This window comes from Schistocerca gregaria, chromosome 6 (assembly GCF_023897955.1).
Source record: "Schistocerca gregaria isolate iqSchGreg1 chromosome 6, iqSchGreg1.2, whole genome shotgun sequence".
NCBI classification, from domain to species: domain Eukaryota; kingdom Metazoa; phylum Arthropoda; class Insecta; order Orthoptera; family Acrididae; genus Schistocerca; species Schistocerca gregaria.
In genome coordinates, this window is record NC_064925.1 from 446,660,177 (window position 1) to 446,687,063 (window position 26,887).

The 26,887-nt window shown below is 38.6% G+C and overlaps 1 protein-coding gene across 1 annotated transcript in view; it reads left to right on the plus strand.

Moving 5' to 3' along the window:
• Positions 1-5,014: 5,014 nt before the first annotated feature.
• The window catches only part of LOC126278494 (serine/threonine-protein phosphatase 2A regulatory subunit B'' subunit gamma-like), a 61,696-nt gene continuing 39,823 nt past the window's right edge, over positions 5,015-26,887 (plus strand). The window contains exons 1-5 of the mRNA XM_049978653.1: positions 5,015-5,147; positions 5,236-5,360; positions 5,470-5,574; positions 5,662-5,774; positions 11,424-11,592. Of these exons, the coding sequence (XP_049834610.1) occupies positions 5,084-5,147; positions 5,236-5,360; positions 5,470-5,574; positions 5,662-5,774; positions 11,424-11,592 (576 nt within the window). The 5' untranslated portion in view covers positions 5,015-5,083. The remainder of the gene's footprint in view (positions 5,148-5,235; positions 5,361-5,469; positions 5,575-5,661; positions 5,775-11,423; positions 11,593-26,887) is intronic.

Genomic DNA, 26,887 nt, shown 5'->3' on the forward strand with positions numbered 1-26,887 from the left:
ATTTAATTCTGTGTGTGTGTGTGTGTGTGTGTGTGTGTGTGTGTATGTCTATTTACATAATGTTTCAATTACATTGTCCTTTTCATCATCTTCATCACTGTCAAACACTATATATTGAGTTGCCACTGTCGGTCTCACTGTAACTGTTTCACTGCTTTACCAGCTGTAAAAACAAACATGGCGGACAGTGGAACAATTGAAGGTGTAAAAACAAGATGGTTTACAGAGGCACAGTTGAAGGTGTTCCTGGCGGTTGTTCTGAATCTTTCAGAGGTGTCTGTGATTTTTTCTTTTTGCTTGTGTGTGTGTGTGTGTGTGTGTGTGTGTGTGTGTGTGTGTGTGTGTGTGTGTGTGTGTGTGTAAGGGAGAGAGAGAGAGAGAGAGAGAGAGAGAGAGAGAGAGAGAGAGAGAATGACAGTAGATTTAGGGATTTCTTGCTTTTTATTTTTATTATTTTTGTTTGTGGAGGGAGGCTGGGATGGTGGGGGGGGCGGAGGTGAGAGCTCTATAGGTTGGTCTTGTCTAATAATTCTTTGAGGGCAGAGAACAGAGTGCCGTTGCAGAAGCTGTGTATTCATGTATCACTTGTTTGCCTTCCACTATGGCTTTTTGTATCTGATAATTTTCTTCAATTATTAGTTTTTGTGGGGGGCTGTTGCTGCATTGGAGAATTTTCAAATCTGTATTGATGTTTGTTGGGTTATGTTTCTTGTCCATGAGATGTCCAGCAAATGTGAAATGACAGCTGTTACTTTTTAATGCTCTTCTGTGTTCTATGTATCTAGTATTAAAAAGGAACACCTTCAGCTGTTCCACTGTCAGCCATCTTGTTTTTACGCTTTCAGTTGTCCCACTGCCCGCCATGTTCGTTTTCACAGTTAGTAAAGCAGTGAAACAGTTACAGTGAGAGTGAAACTGTCAACTCAATTTATAGATTACATTAGATTAGATGAGTACTTGTTCCATAGATCATGAATATGACACTTCGTAATGATGTGGAACATGTCAGGTTAATAAAAGGTGTCTATACAAGATATTACATTACACAAAATATTACATGAAACTTAATACACTCCTGGCCATTAAAATTGCTACACCAAGAAGAAATGCAGATGATAAACGGGTATTCATTGGACAAATATATTATACTAGAGCTGATGTGTGATTACATTTTCACACAATTTGGATGCATAGACCCTGAGTAACCAGTACCCAGAACAACCACCTCTGGCCATAAGCCTGGGCAATGAGTCAAACAGTGCTTGGATGGCGTGTACAGGTACAGCTGCCCATGCAGCTTCAACACGATACCACAGTTCATCAAGAGTAGTGACTGGCGTATTGAGACGAGCCAGTTGCTCGGCCACCATTGACCAGACGTTTTCTATTGGCGAGAGATCTGGAGAAGTGCTGGCCAGGGCAGCAGTCGAACATTTTCTGTATCCAGAAAGGCCCGTACAGGACCTGCAACATGTGGTCATGCATCATCCTGCTGAAATACAGGGTTTTGCAGGGATCGAATGAAGGGGAGAGCCCATCTGAATTGTAACATCCACTGTTCAGAGTGCTCTCAATGCGAACAAGGGGTGACCGAGACATGTGTAGTGGTTAATAAAAAAGAAAATGTGAGAAGAAATGGTGAATAAAAAGGGGTTTTTAAAATCGTTAATGACTGTGGAAAAGGGAAAGAAGGAAATGCAGATCGTACTTCGTATTACAGAAAAGTTATCGGACTTCGTGATTCGGAAAAGCTAAAGTTGGAGTGGTCCTTGTGGCATTTCTGAGCAAAAGTCAAACCAATTTCCACTACAAAAATTATTTGAAAGAGAACAGAGAATGATAAAATGTGATTAACAGGGGGAAATGGCGTAGACAAGAGTTCATCCTTTACCATGTTAACATGTCTTCTCTCGTGCGGCGTCCAGGTCTTGTTCTCCAAAAATCTTCTGCTTCATTTCTGCGTGAAAGGTCGTAGCTGCTCCGAAATCTTGCAATAAATTTCATTGTCGAGTAATTACTAATTTATACAAAAACTGCCTTGATATTAAATGCAATGTATTTTACGTTGCTGCTTCCATCCTCCGAATTTCATAGAAACTTCCAAAATACGTCTGCAAATCAATAAGATGTTTTCGTCTTCATCCGACCAATACTAGTTAATAAGTAAGTTAAGCTTTCGCTCTCAAAGACAAAAGCGGATAGAAAACAAAAAGAGTTACAATTTTAGTACCTTCATTTTCTTATATATTTTCTCTGCCGTCGAGCGCTCATACAGCGGCGACGGTATAATTTATATATGAGGGAACGAGTGTAGCGCGGCGAAATTCAAAGTCCCGCTACACGTGTAACCAATGGCACCCCGTACCATCACGCCAGGTGATACGCCAGTATGGCAATAACGAATATACACTTCCAATGTGCATTCACTGCGATGTCGCCAAACACGGATGCGACCATCATGCTGCTGTAAACAGAAACTGGATTCATCCGAAAAAATTACGTTCTGCCATTCGTGCACACAGGTTCGTCGTTGAGTACACCATCGCAGGCGCTCCTATCTGTGATGCAGCGACGAGGGTAACCGCAGTCATGGTCTCCGAGCTGATCGTCCATGCTGCTGCAAACGACGTTGAACTGTTTGTGCAGATGGTTGTTGTCTTGCAAACGTCCACATCTGTTGACTCAGGGATCGCATCGAATCATGGCTGCACGATCCATTAGAGCTATGCGGATAAGAAGCCTGTCATCTCGACTGCTAGTGATACGAGGTCGTTGGGATCCAGCACAGGGTTCCGTATTACCCTCCTGAATCCATCGATTCCATATTCTGCTAACAGTCATTGAATCTCGACCAACGCGAGCAGCAATGTCGCGATACGATAAACTGCAATCCTGATAGGCTACAATCTGACCTTTATCAAAGTCGGAAACGTGATGGTACGCATTTCTCCTCCTTACACGAGGCATCATAGCAACGTTTCACCAGGCAACGCCGGTCAACTGCTACTTGTGTATGAGAAATCGGTTGAAAACTTTCCTCATGTCAACACGCTGTAGGTGTCGCCACCAGCGCCAACTTTGTGTGAATGTTCTGGAGAGCTGATCATTTGCATATTACATCATCTTATTCCAGTCGGTTAAATTTTGCGTCTGTAGCACGTCTTCTTCATGGTGCAGCAATGTTAATGGCCAGTATTGTATTTTTAATTTTTTTGTGGGGGAGTGGGGAAATTACCAACTTACTATATCCAAAAATTCATCTAATGAGTAGAAGGATTTGCCATTCAGAAATTCTTTTAATTTCCTTTTAAATGCTATATGGCTACATGTCACCCGATTGATGCTATGAGGTAAGCGACCAAAGACTTTTGTGGCATGAGTAGTGAAGATCATCCTTTCTCCTAGTGTTGTAGCCATGTACACTGCTATTATATTGTGAGGCTACAGTGAAGATTTCTGGCTCTTTAAATAAGTGTCTGCAGGATGATCTTGGATGAGGTCCAACAATTATTCTGATTACACGCTTTTGTGCAATGAACACTCTTTTACTCAATGGTGAGCTACCCCAGAATATGATCTCTTGCGAAACCAGAGAATGAAATTAGGCATGGTAAGCTAATTTACTCAGATGCATATCGCCAAAATTTGCAATGACCCTAATAGGATAAGCAGCTGAACTCAATCGTTTCAGCAGATCTTCAGTGTGTTTTTTCCAGTTCAACCCCACATCAATGTGTACACCTTGTAATTTTGAATATTCTACCTTAGCTACCGATTTCTGATAGAAGTCTATGTTTATTAATGGTGTCTTTCGATTTACTGTGTGGAACTGTATATACTGTGTTTTGTCAAAGTTTAATGAGAGCCCATTTGCAGAGAACCACTTAATCATTTTCTGAGAAACATCGTTTACAATTTCAGCAGTTAATTCTTGTCTGTTGGGTGAGATAGCTGTACTTGTATAATCAGCAAAACGTTCCAGTTTTGCATCTTCGCGAATATAGAATGGCAAGTCATTAATATATAATAAGAACAACAGAGGATCCAAGACCGAACCTTGCGGCACCCCATTCCTGATTGTTCCCCAGTTTGAGAAATCACCAGTTTTTTGCATATTATGTGAACTGTTTATTTCACTCTTCCACTAAGGTATGATTTAAACCATTTGAGCGCTGTCCCATTCATACCATAGTACTTGAGCTTAACTAGAAGTATTCCATGATTTACACAATCAAAAGCCTTTGAGACATCACAAAAAATCCCAACAGGTGACTTCCGGTGCCTCAGAGCACTTAATATTTCATTAGTGAAAGTATATACAGCATTTTCCGTTGAGAAACCTTACTGGAAATCAAACTGACATTTTGTTAAAACTTTATTTTTACAAAGGTTGAAGCTACTATACCATACATTACTTTTTCAAGGGTTTTGGACTGTCACTGTTTGACAGTGATGAAGATGATTAAAAGGAAAATGTAAGTGAAACATTATGTAAATAGGCACAGTCACACGCGCGAGGGCGCGCATAGAATTAAATAATTTCAGGCATAGAAATAACAAGTTTTCAAATCGTAATTTTGGCTTAAACAATTTATCTACTTTAAAGTATAAGTGGTTGCAGATGACAAACTGTGGAACAAAACGGTCACTGCAGACACACAACACATCAGAAAAACCACACCATGCGGTAAAAAGGTATGAATTCGCAATTTATGTGTTTTCTCAAATATTTGTAATTACAATTTAAAAACTGATAGCTACATGTATACAAAAAGCAAAGAACACTCGTTGTCTGTAACAGATGAAAAATGAAAGCCCACTGAAGATGCTGCAACTGCAGTGAAACATTTTGAGTTGGAAAACAAAATTGTGGTCTGCTAAAGGCGGATTCTATCCAAAAACATACGTATTATTAAAGCAAACACGGAACAAAATTCTTCAACCCCAAGATGATTATTTTGACGTTTAGCCACAGTCTAGTTAGTAGTTTAACTCTCTGGTCGTAGCTATTAAGTATATCTTTGGTATAATTCCGCATCATTTGAAATGTACTTTTTGTTGACGTTTATGTTTGCCTGAAATAATGGATGATAATCCACTGAGTTCTTTGAAAGAAGCTTTACAAGTATGCGTATCGAGTGGCAGTAGTAAGTAACAGATAGAACGAAAGTACGTCTGTAAATCCTAACGTATATTTGATACACCAAATACTTTACTATGTAACTTGCTGTGCAGGGAAATCACCAGAGAAACTGAAAGAATTGGAACAGCAGCTCTATAGAAAGTATCTGACTGAATGGCGCTCTGAACCGAAAGAAAACCATTCGTCCTACGACGTAATACCGAAGTTCTATCGCAAGGTTAGTCAGTGTCCCATTCACGACGTGTTTTTACACTTTTCTCCTAAACGTGCAGTCACGTTCTCACCACTTCATGAGCGTGGCCATTACTGTTTATCTAAATTTGCAGCTACCAAAGCAAGATGATGTTCTTGCCCAAAAGTTGAGAGAAGAGGCTAGAGCTGTGTTTCTACAACGAAGAGGCCGTCAGTTGTTGAACAGCAATGAACTGAAGGTATGGAACATTCGTTGATTCTTCGAACTGTTGCTGGTTTTATCTGATGTGACTGCCTGCAATCTGTTATTTTTTAAAATGTCGTAGGCTCTGTGGGTCCTGCTCGAGAATCATCATAGCCCACCCTTATCAGATGATGAACAGTTAATCAACTATGAAGACTTTCTGAAAGTGGCAGAGAAGGGAGGACCAAAGTGCAAGTAAACATCTACTTGTTTATTTGGGTACAATCTTGCTTTAGAGATGCATTGTTTACTTGTATTAATGATAATGCCCATCTCTGTGATTGACTGCGTGATTTTTAAGTGTGTTAGTGCAAAGTTTCTTCACGCTGTGTGTAAAAATGAGCCTCATAGGTTTAAAATACTGTTGAACAATAAATCTTTTTTGTGTACTGTTTATTGTAGAGGCAACTGAGAACATGGTATCAGTATTTTGCTCTGAGGTAGTGCCTCTGTGCTATAATCAGTCTTTCACCACAAACATGCTTTTGTTTTTTAGTTTCATATTCATTAACTGTCTGTATAAAGGGCCCAAGAATTGATTACGTATGTTAAGTTGTATTAGTATTTTTCTCTTTCTTCCATGCCATAAGAGGTACATACTACATGGAAAACTTCCCTATATTCTAATAATGTATGGATACATTTCCAATGTAGAAGTGACAGTTCTCTGGATGTAAATCAGTGAGAATCATTTGTGAAAGCAAGTATGCAGCAACATTCGCTTTTAACCCACCCATATGGGGAGGCTCTGGCTTTGAAAAGAATTGCCAATAAATTAATTTCATCAGCAGAAGAGTCAAGATTATCAAGAACTGCCCATTCATACTACTCAAGAGCAGCAGCATGAACACAGATTTTCTTGTGATTTTACTACTGAATGCTGGCAAGGGGAGGTTGCATCCGATGGTTCACAGTATTCCGTGTGACTGCTACGGTCGCAGGTTCGAATCCTGCCTCATGCATGGATGTGTGTGATGTCCTTAGGTTAGTTAGGTTTAAGTAGTTCTAAGTTCTAGGGGACTGATGACCACAGAAGTTAAGTCCCATAGCGCTCAGAGCCAATTGAACCATATTTGATTCACAGTATTCAGTAAGCTTTTACCTACCAATCTGGGGCCACTCAAAAGTAACTCTTGTAAAACAGTTTAGGGCATTCGGCCTTAGTTTAAAAAAAATTGGTGTAATTTACATTGTTTCTTTTTTAACATTCAGGCAGTCTCTTCCATTCATCTTGACAAAGCATCAGGTGATAATGCTATAAAAAATCCTTCAAAACAAAAGTCTTATGAATAATTCATACTGAAAAGCCACTTGGATGCACTCGTACTTCTTTCACCGAGTAGGTGCCAGGAAAGAAATTGAATTATATTCATGAGGATGCGTCTGATGCAACCTTGTAACTCTTAAGGGGGCGCACCTGTGTATGGACTGTGCCTACCACAAATAACATTGTCTTGTACTGTTCCATTGTTGTTTTACAATTGTGAACCCATACCTATTCCCCCATTACTGCTTCGGCTAACACAGTGATTAGCTGTGTCATACGTCCAAGTGATCAAATGCGAAATAAAAATGAACTGTAAGCTATGCAAGAAAAAACAATTTGTGCAAGAAACTGGCCCAGGTTATGAACTAACAGCACAGTCCCATAATGAGGCAGTTGTCTGAGATAATTATTTAACGAATAAGTGGCTGGCTGGGACATGATGCAACTGCACTGTTTACTGCTTCGAGTGGGTCATTAGTATGGGGTAACAATTGTACGTGGCAACAGAGTGATGTAATGAAAGTTGATTTTATTATTGTTTAACAAAACAGTGGTTTAGCTTATGTGATGTAAGTTTATTATATCACTATTGAATCAAACAAAGATTAAAATGTGATGTTGCTCATAAACATGTGTACCTTGGTAACATAAAGAAAGCTATTCTTTACATGTGTACAAAGTACGCAGTGCACCTGCTTGTTTGTATATTTGACATTTAAATATAAAACAGGTGATAGATTGGCAGTGTCCTCAAAACATATAGAAAGCTATCCTTTGATTCTTTCAAAATCACAATCAGTTCTTCAAAACTCATGTTTCCTTTAACGGGAGTAAGTTTAGATAAATACACTGTGTTTTTTGTCAGAATTCCTCAGTTCCACAATGGATTTTCCTTTTAAATTAGAAATAAGTTGTTTCTCACCTTGCAATGTCTTATTGTGGACAGTCAGCAGTCAGGTCTGCTTAAAATGCAATCCAGATATTCTAATTTTCATTCCTGCTTTCCTTCTTCATTCACAAAAATTCAGCAATAGCCCGTTTTAAATTGAAAAATTATTCTATGTATACTCCTTTACTTAAACAACATACTTTGCAGTAATATATAAAGTCTTCATGCTATTTGTTCAGTTTTTTCAAAAAATGTTGCAACTGGCAGTGTAATAATGCATGCAATTTCAGAAAATGGACTGTCCATACCTTCAGTTTTATCACGTGTTCCATATCTGTGAATTTAGCAGAAAGTACAGAGCAATGAATCCCATCTGTTGATCATTGCAAGTTTTTTGCACTTTCACCATAAACTAAATCAAATTCTTTCTGCGTGGCGTTTTAATATCGTTCTATAGCAAATTTGCAACACCAATTGATTAAGTAGCTGTGTAATAGATACTGAGAATTCTCATCCTTTTCTTCTGTAATTCCCATTCATTTTTAATGGCTAGTGATCTATTGACAATAGATCACTAGCCTTTCGCTTTTTGTATATGTAGCCACTGGACCTGTCATCTTCCTTCATACCACAAACAAATAGCAATTGGTAAAACAGCAATGGGACCACAATACTGCCAAACTGAAGAATGTTGTGCCAGCCATAAAATCCTCAGTTGCAGTGCTGAATGAAATGTACCAAATATTTCTGAAAAGGACCAAGCAAATCCATGACAGGCCCAAGCCTCAACTCACACATGTGCAGCACATTGTACTAGCATGCAGTTTTACACACCATGGCCAACATTGCTCTGTAACCTATAGTAAGCAACATAGGCACACTTATGTACCTGGAGCCAAACTTCTAATGGCAGTATGAAGGCCCAAGGTCAGTAAATATCAGTACACATCAGAAACTCAGTCCATGTCAGTCACCAACCCTTCGTAACCAGGATGTTTTGATCAGTTTTCATATGCCTCCCTTTTCAGCTCTCCAATTGATCAGGGAGAACCTCAATCCCATAATGACTAACCTTTTCCAGTTTGTTCGCACATATAAATTCCTTCTCTTCAATTGTGACTATGAACAAACAGATGGTGTCACCAAGGGTTGCCCTCTGTCAACAGTAGAGCTTGAACATATACATGGAGGATTTTGAAGAGAAAGATCTCTAAAATGGTGCACTGAAGTTCATGTGTGTTCGTAGCTATTGTGATGACACATTTGGCATGAGGCTACATGGGTGTGAAGGCTTCAGTATTTCCTTCAATGTTTGAACATTGCAACTCAGCATCAGTTCACCATTGAAGTGGAAGATAATGTTGAACTACCTTTTTCAGTTGTCCTGGTCAAGCTCAAAGTAGATGGTACTATGGAGCACAGTGTGTACAAGAAATCCATCCATGCCTCTTTGTACCTCCACACTTTCAGCTACCATTATTGCCAACAACTTGAGGATGTGCAACATGCAGTGATCCATGGGGTGTATGCAATATCTGACAAAGAAAGCATACCAATTGGAGCTCACCTGTCGTAAAGATGTAGTCTAAGAAAACAGATAAAGTGAGTGACAAATCCGACTTGCTTCTGAGCAGAAGGTACAGGCCCAACAAATGGAACACTATGGGGAGAATAACACAGTGGCATACCTGCTGCATGCCAACAAAGTTTCAGAACAACTAGCAGAATTGTCGCTTGGTGTAAATGCGGTTTTCGTCTTCCACCAAAAACATGAGCACCATTAGGTATTCTGAAAGCTGAGGTGGGACTTCGTCAGCTGGGTGCCTATCATAATCCTTGTAATATGGTTAGCCATACATCAACCAGAATGTGCAGACAGTCAAAGAAGGATGCCTGGAGCACGGGAGTCTTGCCGAACTCAACTAAATCTGCATTAGTGGAACACTACATAGCTACGGTATGCTTCATGAAATGTGAACAAATGCAAGTGTTAAGACAAACATCACCATTTTGGGATTGTCTCTTAAAGGAGGCTGTTGAGTGACCAGCGACCTGATCAATATGGACAGTGGCTTCACTCTCAGTAAAGCGTGAAACACACTCTTCAGTCACTGAAGTCACAACATTGACAAAGAGTGACTTGCACACCCAATGGGAGAAGCAGAAATACTGATAGACCAGAGTTTGTGAACACCATGCAGCAAAATACAGTGTATCAGAAATATAAATAGTTGTACCTCCAATATATTGTCATCATTTATTTCAAAAAGTCATTCTATTGATACTTTAGGAAACATTCCATCTCTATTTTTAGTTATGATAATTCTATTAAAATCACAAGGGTTAATCAAATATAAACCGGAATTACTTTTTATAACTGTATTTAAGCTTCAGAAAAATTCATACACACAAACTTGTCTTTCTATGTAGTATCCTGTATGGGAAATACATTTTTCCCATTGGATAGGCAGTTTCTTGGTTATATTTTTGTAAAATAAATGTTGCTGTAAGAACAGCTAGTTGCACATGAACACTTCATCAAATCTGTGTCCTCAGATTGCTTCCTTTAGTGGTCCAAACAAATGAAAATTGCAGTGGGATAAGTCTGGGCTGTAGGAAGGATGTTGTAGTGTGGTCCAAAACAATTCTTGGACATTTTGTTGAGTTTGGGTAGCAGTGTCGTATCGAGCATTATCATGAAGCCCGATTGCATCCTGGATTGGAAATGTGTGCCTTTTCTGGTGATATGCAAATTTTTTGTTTAGTCCAAAAGTTGTCAGTAATATGCAGTGTTCACAGTAGAACATTAGCAGAGAAAATTTATGTGAAGAACACCTTTAAATTCAAAATAGACTGTTGCAAGAATCTTCCCCACACACAAACTGTTTTTGGCTCTGAGAGGTGCAGATTTGTCGGTTTTGCACTGTTCCAAGGTGCTTTCTTTTTGGTTTGGTGGTTTAATATGCACCCACATTTCATCATAGGACACAGTCCATTACAAAAAATATGTCCTTCCAGTTTCGTAACATGACAGCAGCCATTTACAAACCTTGAAACAATGAAATTGGTAGTCTGCAGTGAGATGATGAAGCACCCGCCTTTGGATGCTTTTCCAAACCTAAAGTTGTTAGTAATGATTGCCTAAGCACTACCGTAGCTTATGCCAACCTCAAAAGCAACTTCAGCAACTGGTATTAGACAACTGTCTTTAGTGAGCTCTCTAAAAATGCAGATATTCTCCTCAGTCATCCTGCTCCAGCAACATGAATGAGCTGCATTCTCAATTGTTTCTCTTCCTTTTAAAAACTGTTTATGTCTTCCGAACATTTGAGGTTGTTGTCCTCAAACTGTGCTGCCAGCCTCTTTTCAAAATTTCAGATGGTTTTATGCCCTCTGCGTGAGAAACTTGACTATAATGCGTTGCCCAACAGATGACGGTACTCTTGCTCTGATATTGCAATTCAAACTAAAGAAACAGTCCAACATTGTTCTAGCTGTTGAGAATAGTCACTGGAAATGAAACCTACAATGAGCAGTGATTGTCCCGCTCTTCACCAAAAGGTGACTAAAACAAAAATTCTGGTTTATATTTCATTCACCCTTGTGCTTTCATTTGTTTCCATAGCTTTTTGTTGTAATATATAATAAATAATCTTTAAAAATTTCTGTTACTCTTACTTCATTGCAGGCATTATTTCACACCACAGGTATTTGCTAAATTGCAGCATGGGGATCCCTATTGTAGAATCAACATAATGGTACTTTTCAACTACATTATGCGTAAAGTATGGTACCATGAGACTCGCATTGGTTTGTCTCTCTACGATTTTGTGGGCCAGGGCTATTTACGTGAGCTGGTAAGGATATACTCTTGCAGATAAATAATATAATTATTAAAAACACTGATACATTGGCTGCATACAACTTAACATTTCTTGCTCAGACTAATGTAACAATTAATGTTCTATTTCCAAGTTCATTAGTTCCTCATTTGTTTATTTTATTAAATATGATAGAAATAAAATTGAAAGAAACTTCCACATGGGAAAAAATATATTAAAAACAAAGATTCCAAGACTTACCATGCGGGAAAGCGCCGGCAGACAGGCACAATGAACAAAACACACACACACACACACACAGCATTACTAGCTTTCGCAACCGATGGTTGCTTCTTCAGGAAGGAGAGGGAAAGACGAAAGGAAGTGGGTTTTAAGGGAGAGGGTAAGGAGTCAAGGAGTCATTCCAATCCCGGGAGCGGAAAGACTTCCCTTGGGGGGAAAAAAAGGACAGGTGTACATTCGTGTGCACACACACACACACACACACACACACACACACACACACACACACACACACACACACACATCCATCCGCTGGTTCAGTCCATGGACTTGAAACTACCTTCATGATTAGTACTTATTAATTTTGAACTTAAAGTGTTAACCTGAAATGCAGAATAATGTTTTGTAGGTCCTTATATGAGTTGCTATGCCAGTGCATTCTTCATGCCCAATGCTAAATTTCGCAGTACAAACTGTACACTGAGCATACTCCCCGTGTCCTTTAGGAAAAGGGAATCCTTGTGGTATCTTACTGTTTAGTTTGCACTTGTGTTTTCATGTGATTGACAGAGTTAATATTAAAATGAAGTTTATCAGTCACCACCTCAAGCACTGGAAACAATAAACTGTACAACATACTGAAATTAGAACATGTGTTGTTGTTTATGAGATTACAGTACCATTGTGTTGCCAAAAGAATTGATATATGGTATTGAACTTGTCAACCAACACAGTTTAGTTCTTTCATGCAAATGAAGTGTAATACCAACATTCAAAAAACTCGGGCTAACAAAATATTGTATCAGGGTAGGTGAAAAAGAAAAGAAAAGTGTAACAATGTAAGATGAAAAACTGAAGCATTTTGTTAATACTGTGGAACATAAGGAAACTAGTGCTTTTCATTTATCATTTTGTTAAAAATCAGGAATATCACAAAAAATCAGGATGAATAACCTTAGCCGTAAAGCTCTTTCCTCTCTAATTAAATGTAGTGCCTCCTCCTTTATTGTGTGATCTAAATCGTCTAATCTTTAACATTCTTCTGTAACCACATTCCAAAAGTTTTGATTCTCTTCTTGTCTGTACTATTGGTTGTTTATAATTGACTTCCACGTAACACTACACACAAGATAAATTCTTTCAAACAAGATTGTATAATACCTAAATGTATATTTTATGTTAACATATTTTTCTTTTCCAAAAAAAAGCTGTTCTTACTATTACCTTTCTACATTTGTATCCTCTTTTCTTTTGTGTTCTCAGGTCTTTTGATGCCCAAATAGCAAACACTGTCTGCCACTTTTAGAGCCCCATTTCCTGACATACTGTTGCCAGTAGCATTTGACTTAATTTAACTACACTTCATTACCCATGTTTTACTTCTGTCAATGTTTATTTAAAGTTTCTAGTTCTTTTCCTTGAACATCAATTCTCTTTCCATATTTCTCTTTAGCTTCCTTTCCGTAAAGGAAAGGGTTATGCCTACAACCCTGTCTCATTCCCTTCTCAATTACTGCCTTCCTTTCATGTTCTGTGAGTCTTATTACCTCCAATCTGTCCTCTGCAGAACAATTTGGAGGAAACATGTTGCTGCCTGATAACTGCAGGATTTCAAAGAATATATTCCAGTCAATATTTTCAATATCTGTTTCAAAATACACAAATGCATATCTTCTAAGATTAATCGTAGGGGCAGCATTGCCTCGCCTGTTTCTACTTTTCTCCTAAACATATACTGATATTCGGAAAGGGAGGCACTATTGATTTACGGATTTTGCAGATGGTAATGGTAGGCAGAGGGCCACCTTTGCAGCCTATATATAGTGTTATCAGTTTTGGATATGTGTTTACAGTGAACCTTCGATTTTACATTTTCCGCGGTTCTATACGATAACTTCATAGCCGCTGTGAGAAACCCATAAGATCAATGCTAAATTCCCCAATTTTACATTTCGTCCTAGTAAGATTTACCTCGATTCTAAGTTCTTACTTGATGTCTAGCTTGACTTTATCCTGTTGTCTTCCTGTTGACATTAGATGTGACTGAAAAAGTTTTAAGTGGCTCAAAAGACAGGTAGTTCGCATCACAGGTGGTAGCAAAATTAAGGGGCTATTTTAGGCTGCTGTGGAGAGGTGAGATGAGACAGAGGAAGTTCTGATGTAATCCACGATCAGTGTTGCCAACACAACTTGCAGTATTTTGCTTCACCGTGAAATTATGATACAACTTCGGCTAGATTGCAGTGGTCATGGAAAACAAGACCATCAGTGCGAAGTGTACCGGATCCAGCAAATACATGATGGAGTACAGCCACCATGTTTCCGTGTGCCACTTGTAACTCAGTCTTGTCTTCTTGCATTTATTTCCAATGTACTGTATTCAGCAACAATATTTATTGTCAACCTTCTAAATTCAAACCCTGAGTCTCAAAGAATATGCTCGGTCATAATTGAGTAAAGGTCGCCCATTTCTGGCTAGAGAACGTTTATTAGCTGGGGACTTGTTAAGTTGCCCAATAGCCAGCATAGCCACCACACAACACTAACACATGTAAAATAGCTCACGGATGTGTAGAGAGGGGAAGTGGCCCTTCAGTGACGGGATTGCAAGAAGGGGTGAAAGCATTTTGTGTAGTGCTGAAAATATACTTTCCGTGCAGGTGAAGTGCTGTGACAGAGGTACCAAACAGAAATAGAACAAGGGCACATTTTGAAGACTTTTGTGTTCAAATCTGATATGATACAGTTGCAACAACTACATACACTACTCATTTATGTACTATCCACCACACACTACAGCTTGTAAAGGCTGGCAGCAGTGATAGGGGCATGAAGCAAAACTGTAGCATCTGAGCTTTCTTTCAGATTTACATTTTACACAGTGTGCAGAAATTCACTGAGCTGACTTCCAGTAAGCTTGTAATATGTCAACTAGGAAAGTAAACTCATTTTTTCATGTCTCTGTTTCGATCATCAAGCCTAAACTAACACTTTAAAGGTGGTGAGCATATGAAGTGTGACTCATAAGAAAATCATTAAACAATAACAGCAATGGTGACAAAGTACATCATTAAGCAGGTGTCCACATGTACATTTATGGTTTAACCACTTAGCTGTTGTGATGTTTTTGGTTTAATTCAACATGTTCATCAATTTTTGTCTTTTTCTAGGTGTATACAAAGGATGATCTTTCAAAAATGTATGTTTCAAATGTATAATTTGCAGTCATGCGTGATGGAAATTAGCTCGATTACCTTATACCCAGATACAATAGTTTTTTGATGAGTTTTTACTTGCTGTTACACATCTGTGACTTTTTAAGAACTGATGAAATTCATTATCACAAATTATTGTATAAACATTGTATTGTATATATAATTTCCTTCATTTACTCAATTCTGCAGTTTCCTCCGTTTCTCGTTTAAGTCTGGACCACGCAAAAACGTGAAATAAAGGTTTCACTGTATTTACAAAAGGTACAAGTATTTCATTGGAACAATGCCTATTGACAGTACCACAATCAAATTAGAGTAAATTAGGAATCAGAGGTGTTTGTTACTAGTGTCTAGTGCAAGTATACTATATCTATAGTAATTTGAACAGCGTAAACAAAGACAATTGTTTGTTCCATGTGGTTGCACAAACGAATGTTAGATACGGGTGTGTATGTGCAGCCGTGCATAGATGTTAATATATCTATGGAAATGCCATTTTGTTAAATGGGCCATTACCTAGGACAAACAAAAGACAGACAAAAGTGAATACAATATCTCTGAGGTCTGACGCGTAAAGAACCAATGTCAATACAAGATTGCAGTCTGCCATGCAATCGTTGCCGTACATGTTCCAGCATCCCAGTGGAAATTGCAGCACAGGCAGAAGTAATACACCATTTCATACTATCTGGTGTGATTGGTATGTCCTCGCAGACAGCTTCTCTGGCCAAGGTACAGGTCCTCTTCATCCAATCCATCGATTTGGAAACAATACCTGAAGACACGTAGTTGTAATTCGTGCACTATGGTCTAGACAGCTGTCATGTTGATACCACAGGTTTCTCCTAGTCTGAAGGGGAATGTTGTCTAACATGATTCGGGTCCATTTGGAGGTTGAGCTACCTGAGCAAATTCAGTGTTCTCTCTATGAACAGGGGGCTGAGGAGGTGATGGTACTCTATTCCACACCACATGGTTAAACTCCATGGACACTTATGTACCACCTGCAGAAGCCAACGGGGATTGTTATCAGAGCAGCAGTGCATGTTTCTGAGATTTACTTGGCCATGGTTTGTAAATGTTGCTTCCTCCATAAACACTTCTGAATGGTTATGTATAAAAGATCACAAGATTCACAAAATCATTTCCATGCAGCATTCGATGAAGAGATATGTTATAGCGATGGAACTTAGTCAGTGGTGAATGTGTGCCATTTTCTCATGCAACTGTCTGGGAACTACTTCTATGCCTGAAATATTTGCAATGCATGTGTTAGGTGATTCATCTAGTATAATCCATATTGTTACGGAGCCACGACATTGCAGCGTGCGCTCGCATACACACACACCTGTCAGTACCTGGCTTTTTGTTATTTGCATTATTAAAGTTTTCTTATCAGTATGAGGGTATTTGTCCTTTCCAAATATGCTACATAACAAATGGAATAGTTATGTCGTGATTGATGCTCTCAATAATCTTAATTATTCTTAGAGATTGTTACCCCCTCAGAGTGCCTTGTTTCAACTTAGGTCTTTCAGTGCCCAATAAAATGATTCTTCATATTACCCATCTCATGGTCATCCACCTCTTCTTTCCTTTCCATAATATTGGACTCTAGTTTCTTCCCCTTTTACAGTCCTGCTTTGTATGCCCCCACCCTTCCCCTTCGAGCCCCACTTTCGGCCTCATCCTACTTCCTTCATACTGGTTTGCGGTTAGAGTTGAAAGTGACAAATTGCCTATTGGCTTCTGTCTCGGGTTCTTCAGCCAACATTCATCTAATGATTTTTCTGATATTTCGCCAGCACGAGTGGCTGGCATTGTCAAAGCTTCACCCTCCATTGCCAGTGGTGAACTGGAGCCGACTTCGCGGCCGCAGACTATATGTACCTGGCGCACAAACGTCCGAGGGCTTCTCTGCGGTTATTTCCGGTGCGGTTCTCCTCTTGCTACCTGCGACGATCGTTCGCTGCAGTACGGGAAGCCAGGATCCACTTTTTCTTAAGGCTTTCCTCTTTCTTGTCGAAACTGTTCGCATGTTTTTGTATTTCTACAGCTTCTCTGAACAAGCGCGTGTGATAGTGCTTCTCTACAGCCAGAACTTCCGTGTTGGCGAATTTTATTACATGGTCAGTCTCATTCAGTGCGTACTCTGTCACGGCTGATTTCTCCACCTGCCCCAACCTGCAATGTCACTTATGCTGTTTCATCCTGGTGTTAATTGATCGTTCAGTCATTCCGACATAAACTTTTCCGCATGTGCATGGTATACGGTATATTCCCGACATTGCAAGTGGGTCTCTTTTCTCCTTTGCCGATCTAAGGCCCTCTTTGATCTTCCTTGTCAGTTTGAAAATTGTCTTTACGCCTTGTTTGCACAATATACGGCCGATTCTGTCCGTCACTCTGGGAATGTATGGCAGAAAGGTCGTACCCAACGTTTCTTTTTCTGGTTCCTTACTTCACCGAGTGTTTGGCTCTCTTACACTTCTAATATAATTTGTGGAGTACCCATTGCTCCTCAGAAGAGTTTCTATGTGTTGCATTACTCGTTTGAGGTGTTGTGGCTCACATATTTGTCCTGCTCTCGTTATGAGCGTACTAATCATGCCTCCTTTCTTGCTCGGGTGGTGGTTTGACAGTGTGTGCAGGTATCGGTCCGTGTGTGTCGGTTTTCCATACATGCTGTGTCCCAGGTTTTCGCTGTCCCTTGTGACCAGCACATCTACTTCCATGGTAAATGTTATGGTCAGAAAAATCATTAAATGAACGTCGGCCAAAGAACCCAAGACAGAAGCCAATAGGCAGAGTTCAAAGTGTTCATACAGCTGCTCCTTATCTTTTTCTCCAAAGATTTCTATTATTTTCCTACAAGTGATTTGCATCTTTTGGACAGTCATGCATGCTTCACCAGATTTTTAGTTGTCTCCTAGCCTTATCTGCTTTGGCACTTTTTACTTCCTGTCAATTTTTTTAAGAACCTGTATTCCCTGTTGTCTACTTCATATGCTGATTTTTTCTGTTTTCTGCTTTATCAGTTAAATTCCATGTTTCATGTATTACAGAACTTTGAAACTGATCTAGTGAGTAGGTTATGCATTGAGCAAACTAATTGTAAAGTGAGGGTTGAAGGTGGGGAATCTGAATGTATTATGTTGGAGCAGCAGAGAGAAAATAAAGTGAATCATAGTAAAAAGTAAAAATAAAGAAGCGGAGGAAGCACTGGAGAAGGAACACACTAGTTAGGAAGACCAGCTCCCTAAAATACTTCGGAAGCATTATTATTTGAATAATACAGGGCATACCAAAAAGAATCATCCGATTTAAAAAAAATCATAACTATTACGTTATTTGAGATGTATGCATGAACAATGTATTGTTGGAAAGAGTAAACTCTCAAGTTTTACATGTTTCCTGCTAGGTAGCAGCAGTGTGTGTCCACTTCAGTCCTACTAAAAATGGTGTCAGGACAACAGGGAGCGCTTTGTGTTCTACGTTTTGCGCAGTGTGGGTCAGTAATAACTGTTCAGTGTTACTTTCAAACTAGGTATGGTGTGGATCCTCCTACAGCACAGAGCAATAGACAATGGCATGAACAATTCCGAGAAACATGTTGTTTGTGTAAAGGCAAATCGCCGGGCCATCCTAGAGTGTTTGGCACAGACATTGAATGCACCAGCCATAGTTTCACAAGGAGTTCGCAGAAATCCATTCGCTGTGCAGCTCGACAGCTCAACATGCTTCCAATGTCCATTTGGCGTGTGTTGTTGACGTTTACACATGAAACCGTACAAAATTCGGTTACTGCAAGCTCTTCGTGAGAAAAGGTATGGGGGAAAAAAAACTTCTTGAGTTTCCGATTCATCAAAAAACATAATTCATTGTATATGTTTATTAGTTTCAGAAATATAAAACGTGCCAAACTGGTTTATTATTTTTGATACACCCTGTATCATGGAGGATGCACACTTATCTACTGTTCTCACCTACATATATAAACTTCATATCTAATTCCATCTTACACTAAACAACAGGAATGTTAGCAATATGCAGTCCAATGTCTGGATTCCAACCAGGCTGTGAACTAATGTGGACGTCATGCAGCTATTTATAGCAACTCCTGATGCCCTCCATGCCCTCTGCTGCGCTTTCATTTTTCAGAGCCTGCAAAAATATTCTGTGAAATGCACATTCTCTCTGCATTTTCCTGTTCTAGTGGATGTGATGGCTGATGAAATCTTAATAAATTGAGTGCCAGACCCCAACCTTTGCAAAAATTAAAACCTCCATCCCTTCTTATGAGTTTTTCAACATCTTTATTTTGATAGACACCTTAACTTCTCTTTCCAGAAGCATGATATTTGCATCATAATACTAGTCTCATCATATTTAGTTGACAATTACATTTTAGGCAGTGCTCAGTGACAGTTCACTTTCTTGGTTGTTTTAGTAGGATGTGTTACTGATGTTGCTTTTCTCTCTCGTCTACTGTTTTAATAGTCTATCCCACATAATACATGCTACCTTCACATACAATACAGTATGCCCCTGGCTTTCAAAGATCTAGATTATCTTTAAAACTACAGGGATAATTTCTTATCTTTGTTGACAGGAGCAAAATGCACTGGACACCATATTTCCATAGAAATCTACAATCTCTCTGTATTTGGCCAGTATAAGTCAGATTAGTGATTCTTGGCCATTCTTTCTCTGTTCCAGTCTCAACTTCTTTCTCAGGCATGATGCCCACTCTGCTTGACAATCTGAGTAACTATTCCTTCAGAACTTCAGCAAGTCTCTCCCTGTCTGAAGTGTTTGAGCTCTGTGGACCAGAACAAACAATACTGCCATTTCTTGAAGGATATCATGTTTATACCAGTGACTGTTAAACTTTTTATTTCCACTATTGCAATTTCGGCCTTAGGCCATCATCAAGTGCAGATGTTTTGGCTTTAAGCCACGTCTACTTTATACAAGCTGACACGTTTATATGTCGTTGTCATTTGCTGTTATATACATTGACAACTATGTTCCATAAAAGTCCATTGAGCCATTTAAATTTCATCAGCTAAATTAAATAAAAAAGTTTCCCACCATTTCTCTGTCTTGATATATGCTTCATAATACATAAGACCTACGTCATTTGCTGTTATATACGTTGACAAAGACATATAAATGTGTCAGCTTGTATAAAGTAGACATGGCTTAAAGCCAAAAAATATGCAATTGATAATGGCCTAAGGCCGGAATTGCAATAGTGGAAATAAAAAGTTTAACAGTCACTGGTGTTAACATGATGTCATTCAAGAAACTTCACATGACTGTGAATACCTTTTTTTTGGGTCATGAGTCTACTGACTAGTTTGATGCGGCCCGCCACGAATTCCTCCCCTGTGCTAACCTCTTCATCTCAGAGTAGCACTGGCAACCTACGTCCTCAATTATTTGCTTGACGTATTCCAATCTCTGTGTTCCTCTACAGTTTTTGCCCTCTACAGCTCCCTCTAGTACCATGGAAGTCATTCCCTCATGTCTTAGCAGATGTCCTATCATCTTGTCCCTTCTCCTTATCAGTGTTTTCCACATATTCCTTTCCTCTCCGATTCTGCGTAGAACCTCCTCATTCCTTACCTTATCAGTCCACCTAATTTTCAACATTCGTCTATAGCACCACATCTCAAATGCTTCGATTCTCTTCTGTTCCGGTTTTCCCACAGTCCATGTTTCACTACCATACAATGCTGTACTCCAGACGTACATCTTCAGAAATTTCTTCCTCAAATTAAGGCCGGTATTTGATATTAGTAGACTTCTCTTGGCCAGAAATGCCTTTTTTGCCATAGCGAGTCTGCTTTTGATGTCCTCCTTGCTCCATCCGTCATTGGTTATTTTACTGCCTAGGTAGCAGAATTCCTTAACTTCATTGACTTCGTGACCATCAATCCTGATCTTAAGTTTCTCGCTGTTCTCATTTCTACTACTTCTCATTACCTTCCAGTTATGAAAAGTTAATACTGCCATTGTTTCATTGTATTCTCAGTATTTTGATATGGCATATTTTTAACCTCTGATGAAAACAGAGGGGTGTTATGAGATTAACATGTGTATCTGTCTGTGGCATCACAGCTCCCAAACAAAAGGTCCAATTTTAATACAGTTTTTTTTAATTTTTTATTTGTAAGCTGGTGTAATAAGGCTGGTTCTTAGCTATTTTCCATGGTAGTCCATTCAGCCATTTAAATTTCATCAGCTAAATTAAATAAAAAAAAAAAAAATTCCGCCAGTGCTCTGTCTTGATATAAACTACATAATACATAATAACTTCGTCAAGTTATGGAGTACCAGATTGTAGAGCTGAAAAAGATCGAAATAAAAGTCCACTAGAACATATGTTTGCCTTTTATGGTTGACAGACAGTGATGATTTTTGGTTTGAGAAGTCACCCATTTCAGCACTAACAAAGTAGGAAAAGGGTGATTGTAACTCAACTGTAAAAGATAAACATATGCTTTCAAAGACTCTTTTGAGGACTACAATTCAGTATAAAATCAAATGATCTTGCCATAACACTTTAAGCATCCTATTGCAAGAGAGTGCTATGGCAGCCCACTTTCTTCCGACTCGATTTAGAATTGTCACCATTGCTTATTGCTTATGTTATCTAAATTAGTTAACTATATGCTAAAACACAGTCAATAAATATATGTGTGAATTAAAGAAAGAAATGTGTAAATTCCATAAGTGAAAAGATCTCATGGCTGCAGAGTCTTGTTTCACTCCGGAAAGTATTCAGATGAATGTGGGGATAGCATGTTGATCGTACTATGCTAATAATATAAAGTTTAAATAACATGAAATGAAACTTAAAGTTAAAATTAAAAAAAAAACCACACACAAAATATCTAAAAACCTTAAATAAAAAATTTGGAAGTTTTTTGTGTTGGGTATTTTTAAATTTCAAGTTTTTAGAGGTTTTTTGTGTATTGTATTTTTTTATATAGTACAAATATCTATTCAGTAGTTGCTCAGTTATTCATAAGTACCACTTTTTCTTAAATGTTACCTCTTTTAAATATGGTTACTATCTTTTCTGAAAGGTCTTGGAGGATACTTTGTTGGATGTGCTAATTAATGAGATCTGCATTCATGTTTATTGCCTTTTTTACTGACTGGAACTATGGTCACATCTTTCCCCTCTCCTGTCATTCTTTTTTGTTCCAAGTGTTTGTTATGGGTTGGTTCGTCTTCTCTATTTTTATGTAGTTTTGTATTTATTCCATCACTCCATGGAATTTTGTTGCTTTTTAGTAGTTTGACTCTACGGACTGTATGTTACGTTGCCGGCTATGCTACTAAGACATCAACATTCTGATATTGCTGCTGTTCCTTCTTTTCTGTACTTCGAACTTCAACTTTTAAAATTTAGTCAAAATATTCCTTCCAGATTTCTATACTTTTTGTTCTTTCCAAAATTATATTGTCATTTTTCATATCTTATCCCATAGGTCCATGGTAGATATCCTTTACTGAAGAATCTGTGTGACTTGTAATAATCTCTTGCATTCCCTGTAGTTTTATCCTTTTCTGCTCTTTTAATTAGACTCTCCACATGTTCTCCCCCTTTTTTTCTTCTGAGAAGATTCAGATTTCCTTATTAGCATTTTCATGTGCTTCTTTACTTTGATTGGAATCTTCATTTTGGTGTTTTTCCATTGTTATTCTCCTGTCTTTCACTTTTTATTCGCATTCTTCTAAGAACCATGGATTTTACTCCCTCTGTTTTCCAAATACGTCTACTGCTGCATCTTCCACATTTGCTTATATCATTTCCCACTTGCCTTCAAAGCCAATGTTGTCTTCCATTGTTAGAAACTCAGATCTATCTTGAAGCTTCATGACATATTCCTGCATGTTGTCATTACCCTTCAATTTGTTTTTGCAAATATTCTGTTCTTTCCTGCTCTTACCTCTGCTATTCATTATCATTTTTCTTTTATGACTAAGGACCTCTCTCTCTCTCTCTCTCTCTCTCTCTCTCTCTCTCTCTCTCTCTCTCTCTCTCTCTCTCTGTGTGTGTGTGTGTGTGTGTGTGTGTGTGTGTGTGTGTGTGTGTGTGTGTGTGTGTGTTTTTTGCAGGAAACTGTTAAAGTGTGAGAAATGTTGTCAACCATGGCAGCACACCACTGAGATGTGACTGTGGTTGCTCATCCATGTTAATCTTAAAAGAAAAATGGCTGATTATACTGTTTGAAGAGACATTACACCACACTGTGTCTTTCTGACTGTGTGAGAGGTGCACAGCAAATTGAAGAAGCCTTCATTGTGCCTAATTTTAGTCAACAGACAGTGCCATTCGGTTTTCATAATCACTTTCGTGTAACTGTTGCACGATATTGACCTTGTACGATTGCAACTTTAAATTTGGCTGTGTAATCATTTTTCTTGACAGAGGCTTCAGAAATCATGATCTTAATCAGTTTGCTCTTTCAAGTTGAATGTTGTTCAGTCCTGCCCAAATGCAATTAGGAAGGAAAGTGATCATAGATTTACTTGCAAGTGATAGTTGATTTATGATATTTTCAGTGTAACTAATATTAATGTATACTGAATGTAAGGATGTAGAAGCTTATCTCACTAGGGGTAAGATATACTGCCTACAGGAAAATTAAAGAGACCTTTGGAGAGAAGAGAACCATGTGTATGAATATCAAGAGCTCAGATGGCAGCCCAGTTCTAAGCAAAGAAGGGAAGGCAGAAAGGTGGAAGGAGTATATAGAAGGTTTATACAAGGGTGATGTACTTGAGGACAATATTATGGAAATGGAAGAAGATGTAGATGAAGACAAAATGGGAGATACGATACTGCGTGAAGAGTTTGACAGAGCACTCAAAGACCTGAGTCGAAACAAGGCCCCCGGAGTAGACAACATTCCATTAGAACTACTGACGGCCTTGGGAGAACCAGTCCTGACAAAACTCTACCAGCTGGTGAGCAAGATGTATGAGACAGGCGAAATACCCTCAGACTTCAAGAAGAATATAATAATTCCAATCCCAAAGAAAGCAGGTGCTGACAGATGTGAAAATTACCGAACTATCAGTTTAATAAGCCACGGCTGCAAAATACTAACGTGAATTCTTTACAGACGAATGGAAAAACTGGTAGATGCAGACCTCGGGGAGGATCAGTTTGGATTCCGTCGAAATGTTGGAACACGTGAGGCAATACTGACCTTACGACTTATCTTAGAAGAAAGATTAAGAAAAGGCAAACCTACGTTTCTAGCATTTGTAGACTTAGAGAAAGCTTTTGACAATGTTGACTGGAATACTCTTTTTCAAATTCTAAAGGTGGCAGGGGTAAAATACAGGGAGCGAAAGGCTATTTACAATTTGTACAGAAACCAGATGGCAGTAATAAGAGTCGAGGGGCATGAAAGGGAAGCAGTGGTTGGGAAAGGAGTGAGACAGGGTTGTAGCCTCTCCCCGATGTTATTCAATCTGTATTTTGAGCAAGCAGTAAAGGAAACAAAAGAAAAATTTGGAGTAGGTATTAAAATTCATGGAGAAGAAGTAAAAACTTTGAGGTTCGCCGATGACATTGTAATTCTGTCAGAGACGGCAAAGGATTTGGAAGAGCAGTTGAACGGAATGGACAGTGTCTTGAAAAGAGGATATAAGATGAACATCAACAAAAGCAAAACTAGGATAATGGAATGTAGTCAAATTAAATCGGGTGATGCTGAGGGAATTAGATTAGGAAATGAGACACTTAAAGTAGTGAAGGAGTTTTGCTATTTAGGAAGTAAAATAACTGATGATGGTCGAAGTAGGGAGGATATAAAATGTAGACTGGCAATGGCAAGGAAAGCGTTTCTGAAGAAGAGAAATTTGTTAACATCGAATATAGATTTATGTATCAGGAAGTCGTTTCTGAAAGTATTTGTTTGGAGTGTAGCCATGTATGGAAGTGAAACATGGACGATAACTAGTTTGGACAAGAAGAGAATAGAAGCTTTTGAAATGTGGTGCTACAGAAGAATGCTGAAGATTAGATGGATAGATCACATAACTAATGAGGAGGTATTGAATAGGATTGGAGAGAAGAGACGTTTGTGGCACAACTTGACTAGAAGAAGGGATCGGTTGGTAGGACATGTTTTGAGGCATCAAGGGATCACAAATTTAGCATTGGAGGGCAGCGTGGAGGGTAAAAATCGTAGAGGGAGACCGAGAGATGAGTACACTAAGCAGATTCAGAAGGATGTGGGTTGCAGTAGGTACTGGGAGATGAAGCAGCTTGCACAGGATAGAGTAGCATGGAGAGCTGCATCAAACCAGTCTCAGGACTGAAGACAACAACAAACATGTTAACTACCAACACACAGTGGTAACGAGACACATACACATTGAAGCAGTTCAGGAAATGGTCAGTATCTTAGATATCTGAGTGAAGCCCGTGGCTAGTAAATCAACTAAAGCACGCATTTCAGTAGGTATTTTGTAATGTTTGTAGTTTACAGTGTTTTAGAAGAAAGCACACTATTTTTGCAAGGAGCCAAGGTGTTCCATAAACTTAGGTTGTCTTGGAAGAGAGATGATTTTAGAAATTTTTGTATGTGTCTCTAGGTATTGTGAGTGGAAGTTCCCAAAGGTATATAGAGGACATGTTTACTTTAGTTGCAGTACTTCTGTATTATGTTTACAGAGAGAGTAAGTGACATGTACAAAGATACTATAATTCAATGTTGATAAATGTTGCAGATACAAATCAAAAATTAAATATTATGCTCACAAAAACTTCAGAAGTAAGGTTTGTAGAATGAAAATAACTTTCACACATTCAATTGCATCCTTGTTTGCTGAAACATTTTTTCTTGGAAGCTGGTGTTTTTTTATTATATATCGTGCACAATCGTAAAAAGTAGGTTAAAGAATACGCACATTTGTTTGCTTCACCACAAATTTAAGCTACAGTAAAAAAATAATTATGTTTCAGTGCAATGGAAATGATGATTATCATTAATGTTAAAACCAGCATCTGTCTAAAGCAGATTAAATCAACATATTTATATAAAACTACATTGGTAGAAGTCAAGGTGGCACTGTTTTGATTTAAAAAGAGCTGTCTCTTTCTGTGAGAAAAAATCAACTTATGGTAAACTAGGTGTTACCGGCTGCTATGTTCGCATATCAGTAGTTTTGTTATGATGAGAGATGGTGAATAAGTAAGCTGACAATTTATAAATGTCTATGTATATAGTGCTGTAGAGATGTATCTATAAAATATATATGCAGTGTCAGCGTACAGTAGTAGTTTTTAACGACTGCGGTGTCACACAGTTCTGGATGTGAGATTTTTTTTTACCACCAGAGCATCACACAGTAACTGTTTCTTCTTCCCATTCCAATGCATTATAGAGTCTACATTTTTTCACCCCACTAAAATGACTAATTTAGATTAACATAATCATTTAATAGATTGTAATCATATGCAGCCTCTCACTCCCACCCTCTCCCCACTCACCCATGTTCCACATGTAAAAGTACGAAGTCTCTGTTTGTCGTACAGCCTTTAAATGTTGCCGTTGTTGTGAGTCTTGAAGCATCATGGAAGCTGTATGAGATGTGTTACGATCAACTGGGCTTGTGAGTCCTCTACTGCCCCCATAAGTGTCAAGGCTGTCTGACTGCATGGAAGCTCCAGTGGACTTGAGATTGCTCCAGGTTTTGTTGGATTCGAGTAACTTTCGCAGCTTGAGCTCCCTTAGAACTAAGTGCTAAATCAGACTTAGCATTTTGAGGCTTATCAGAATAGTTTTAAATATGGTCCTTGGGCTTACCATTGGGTTTTATTGTTGTATCTACAAAAA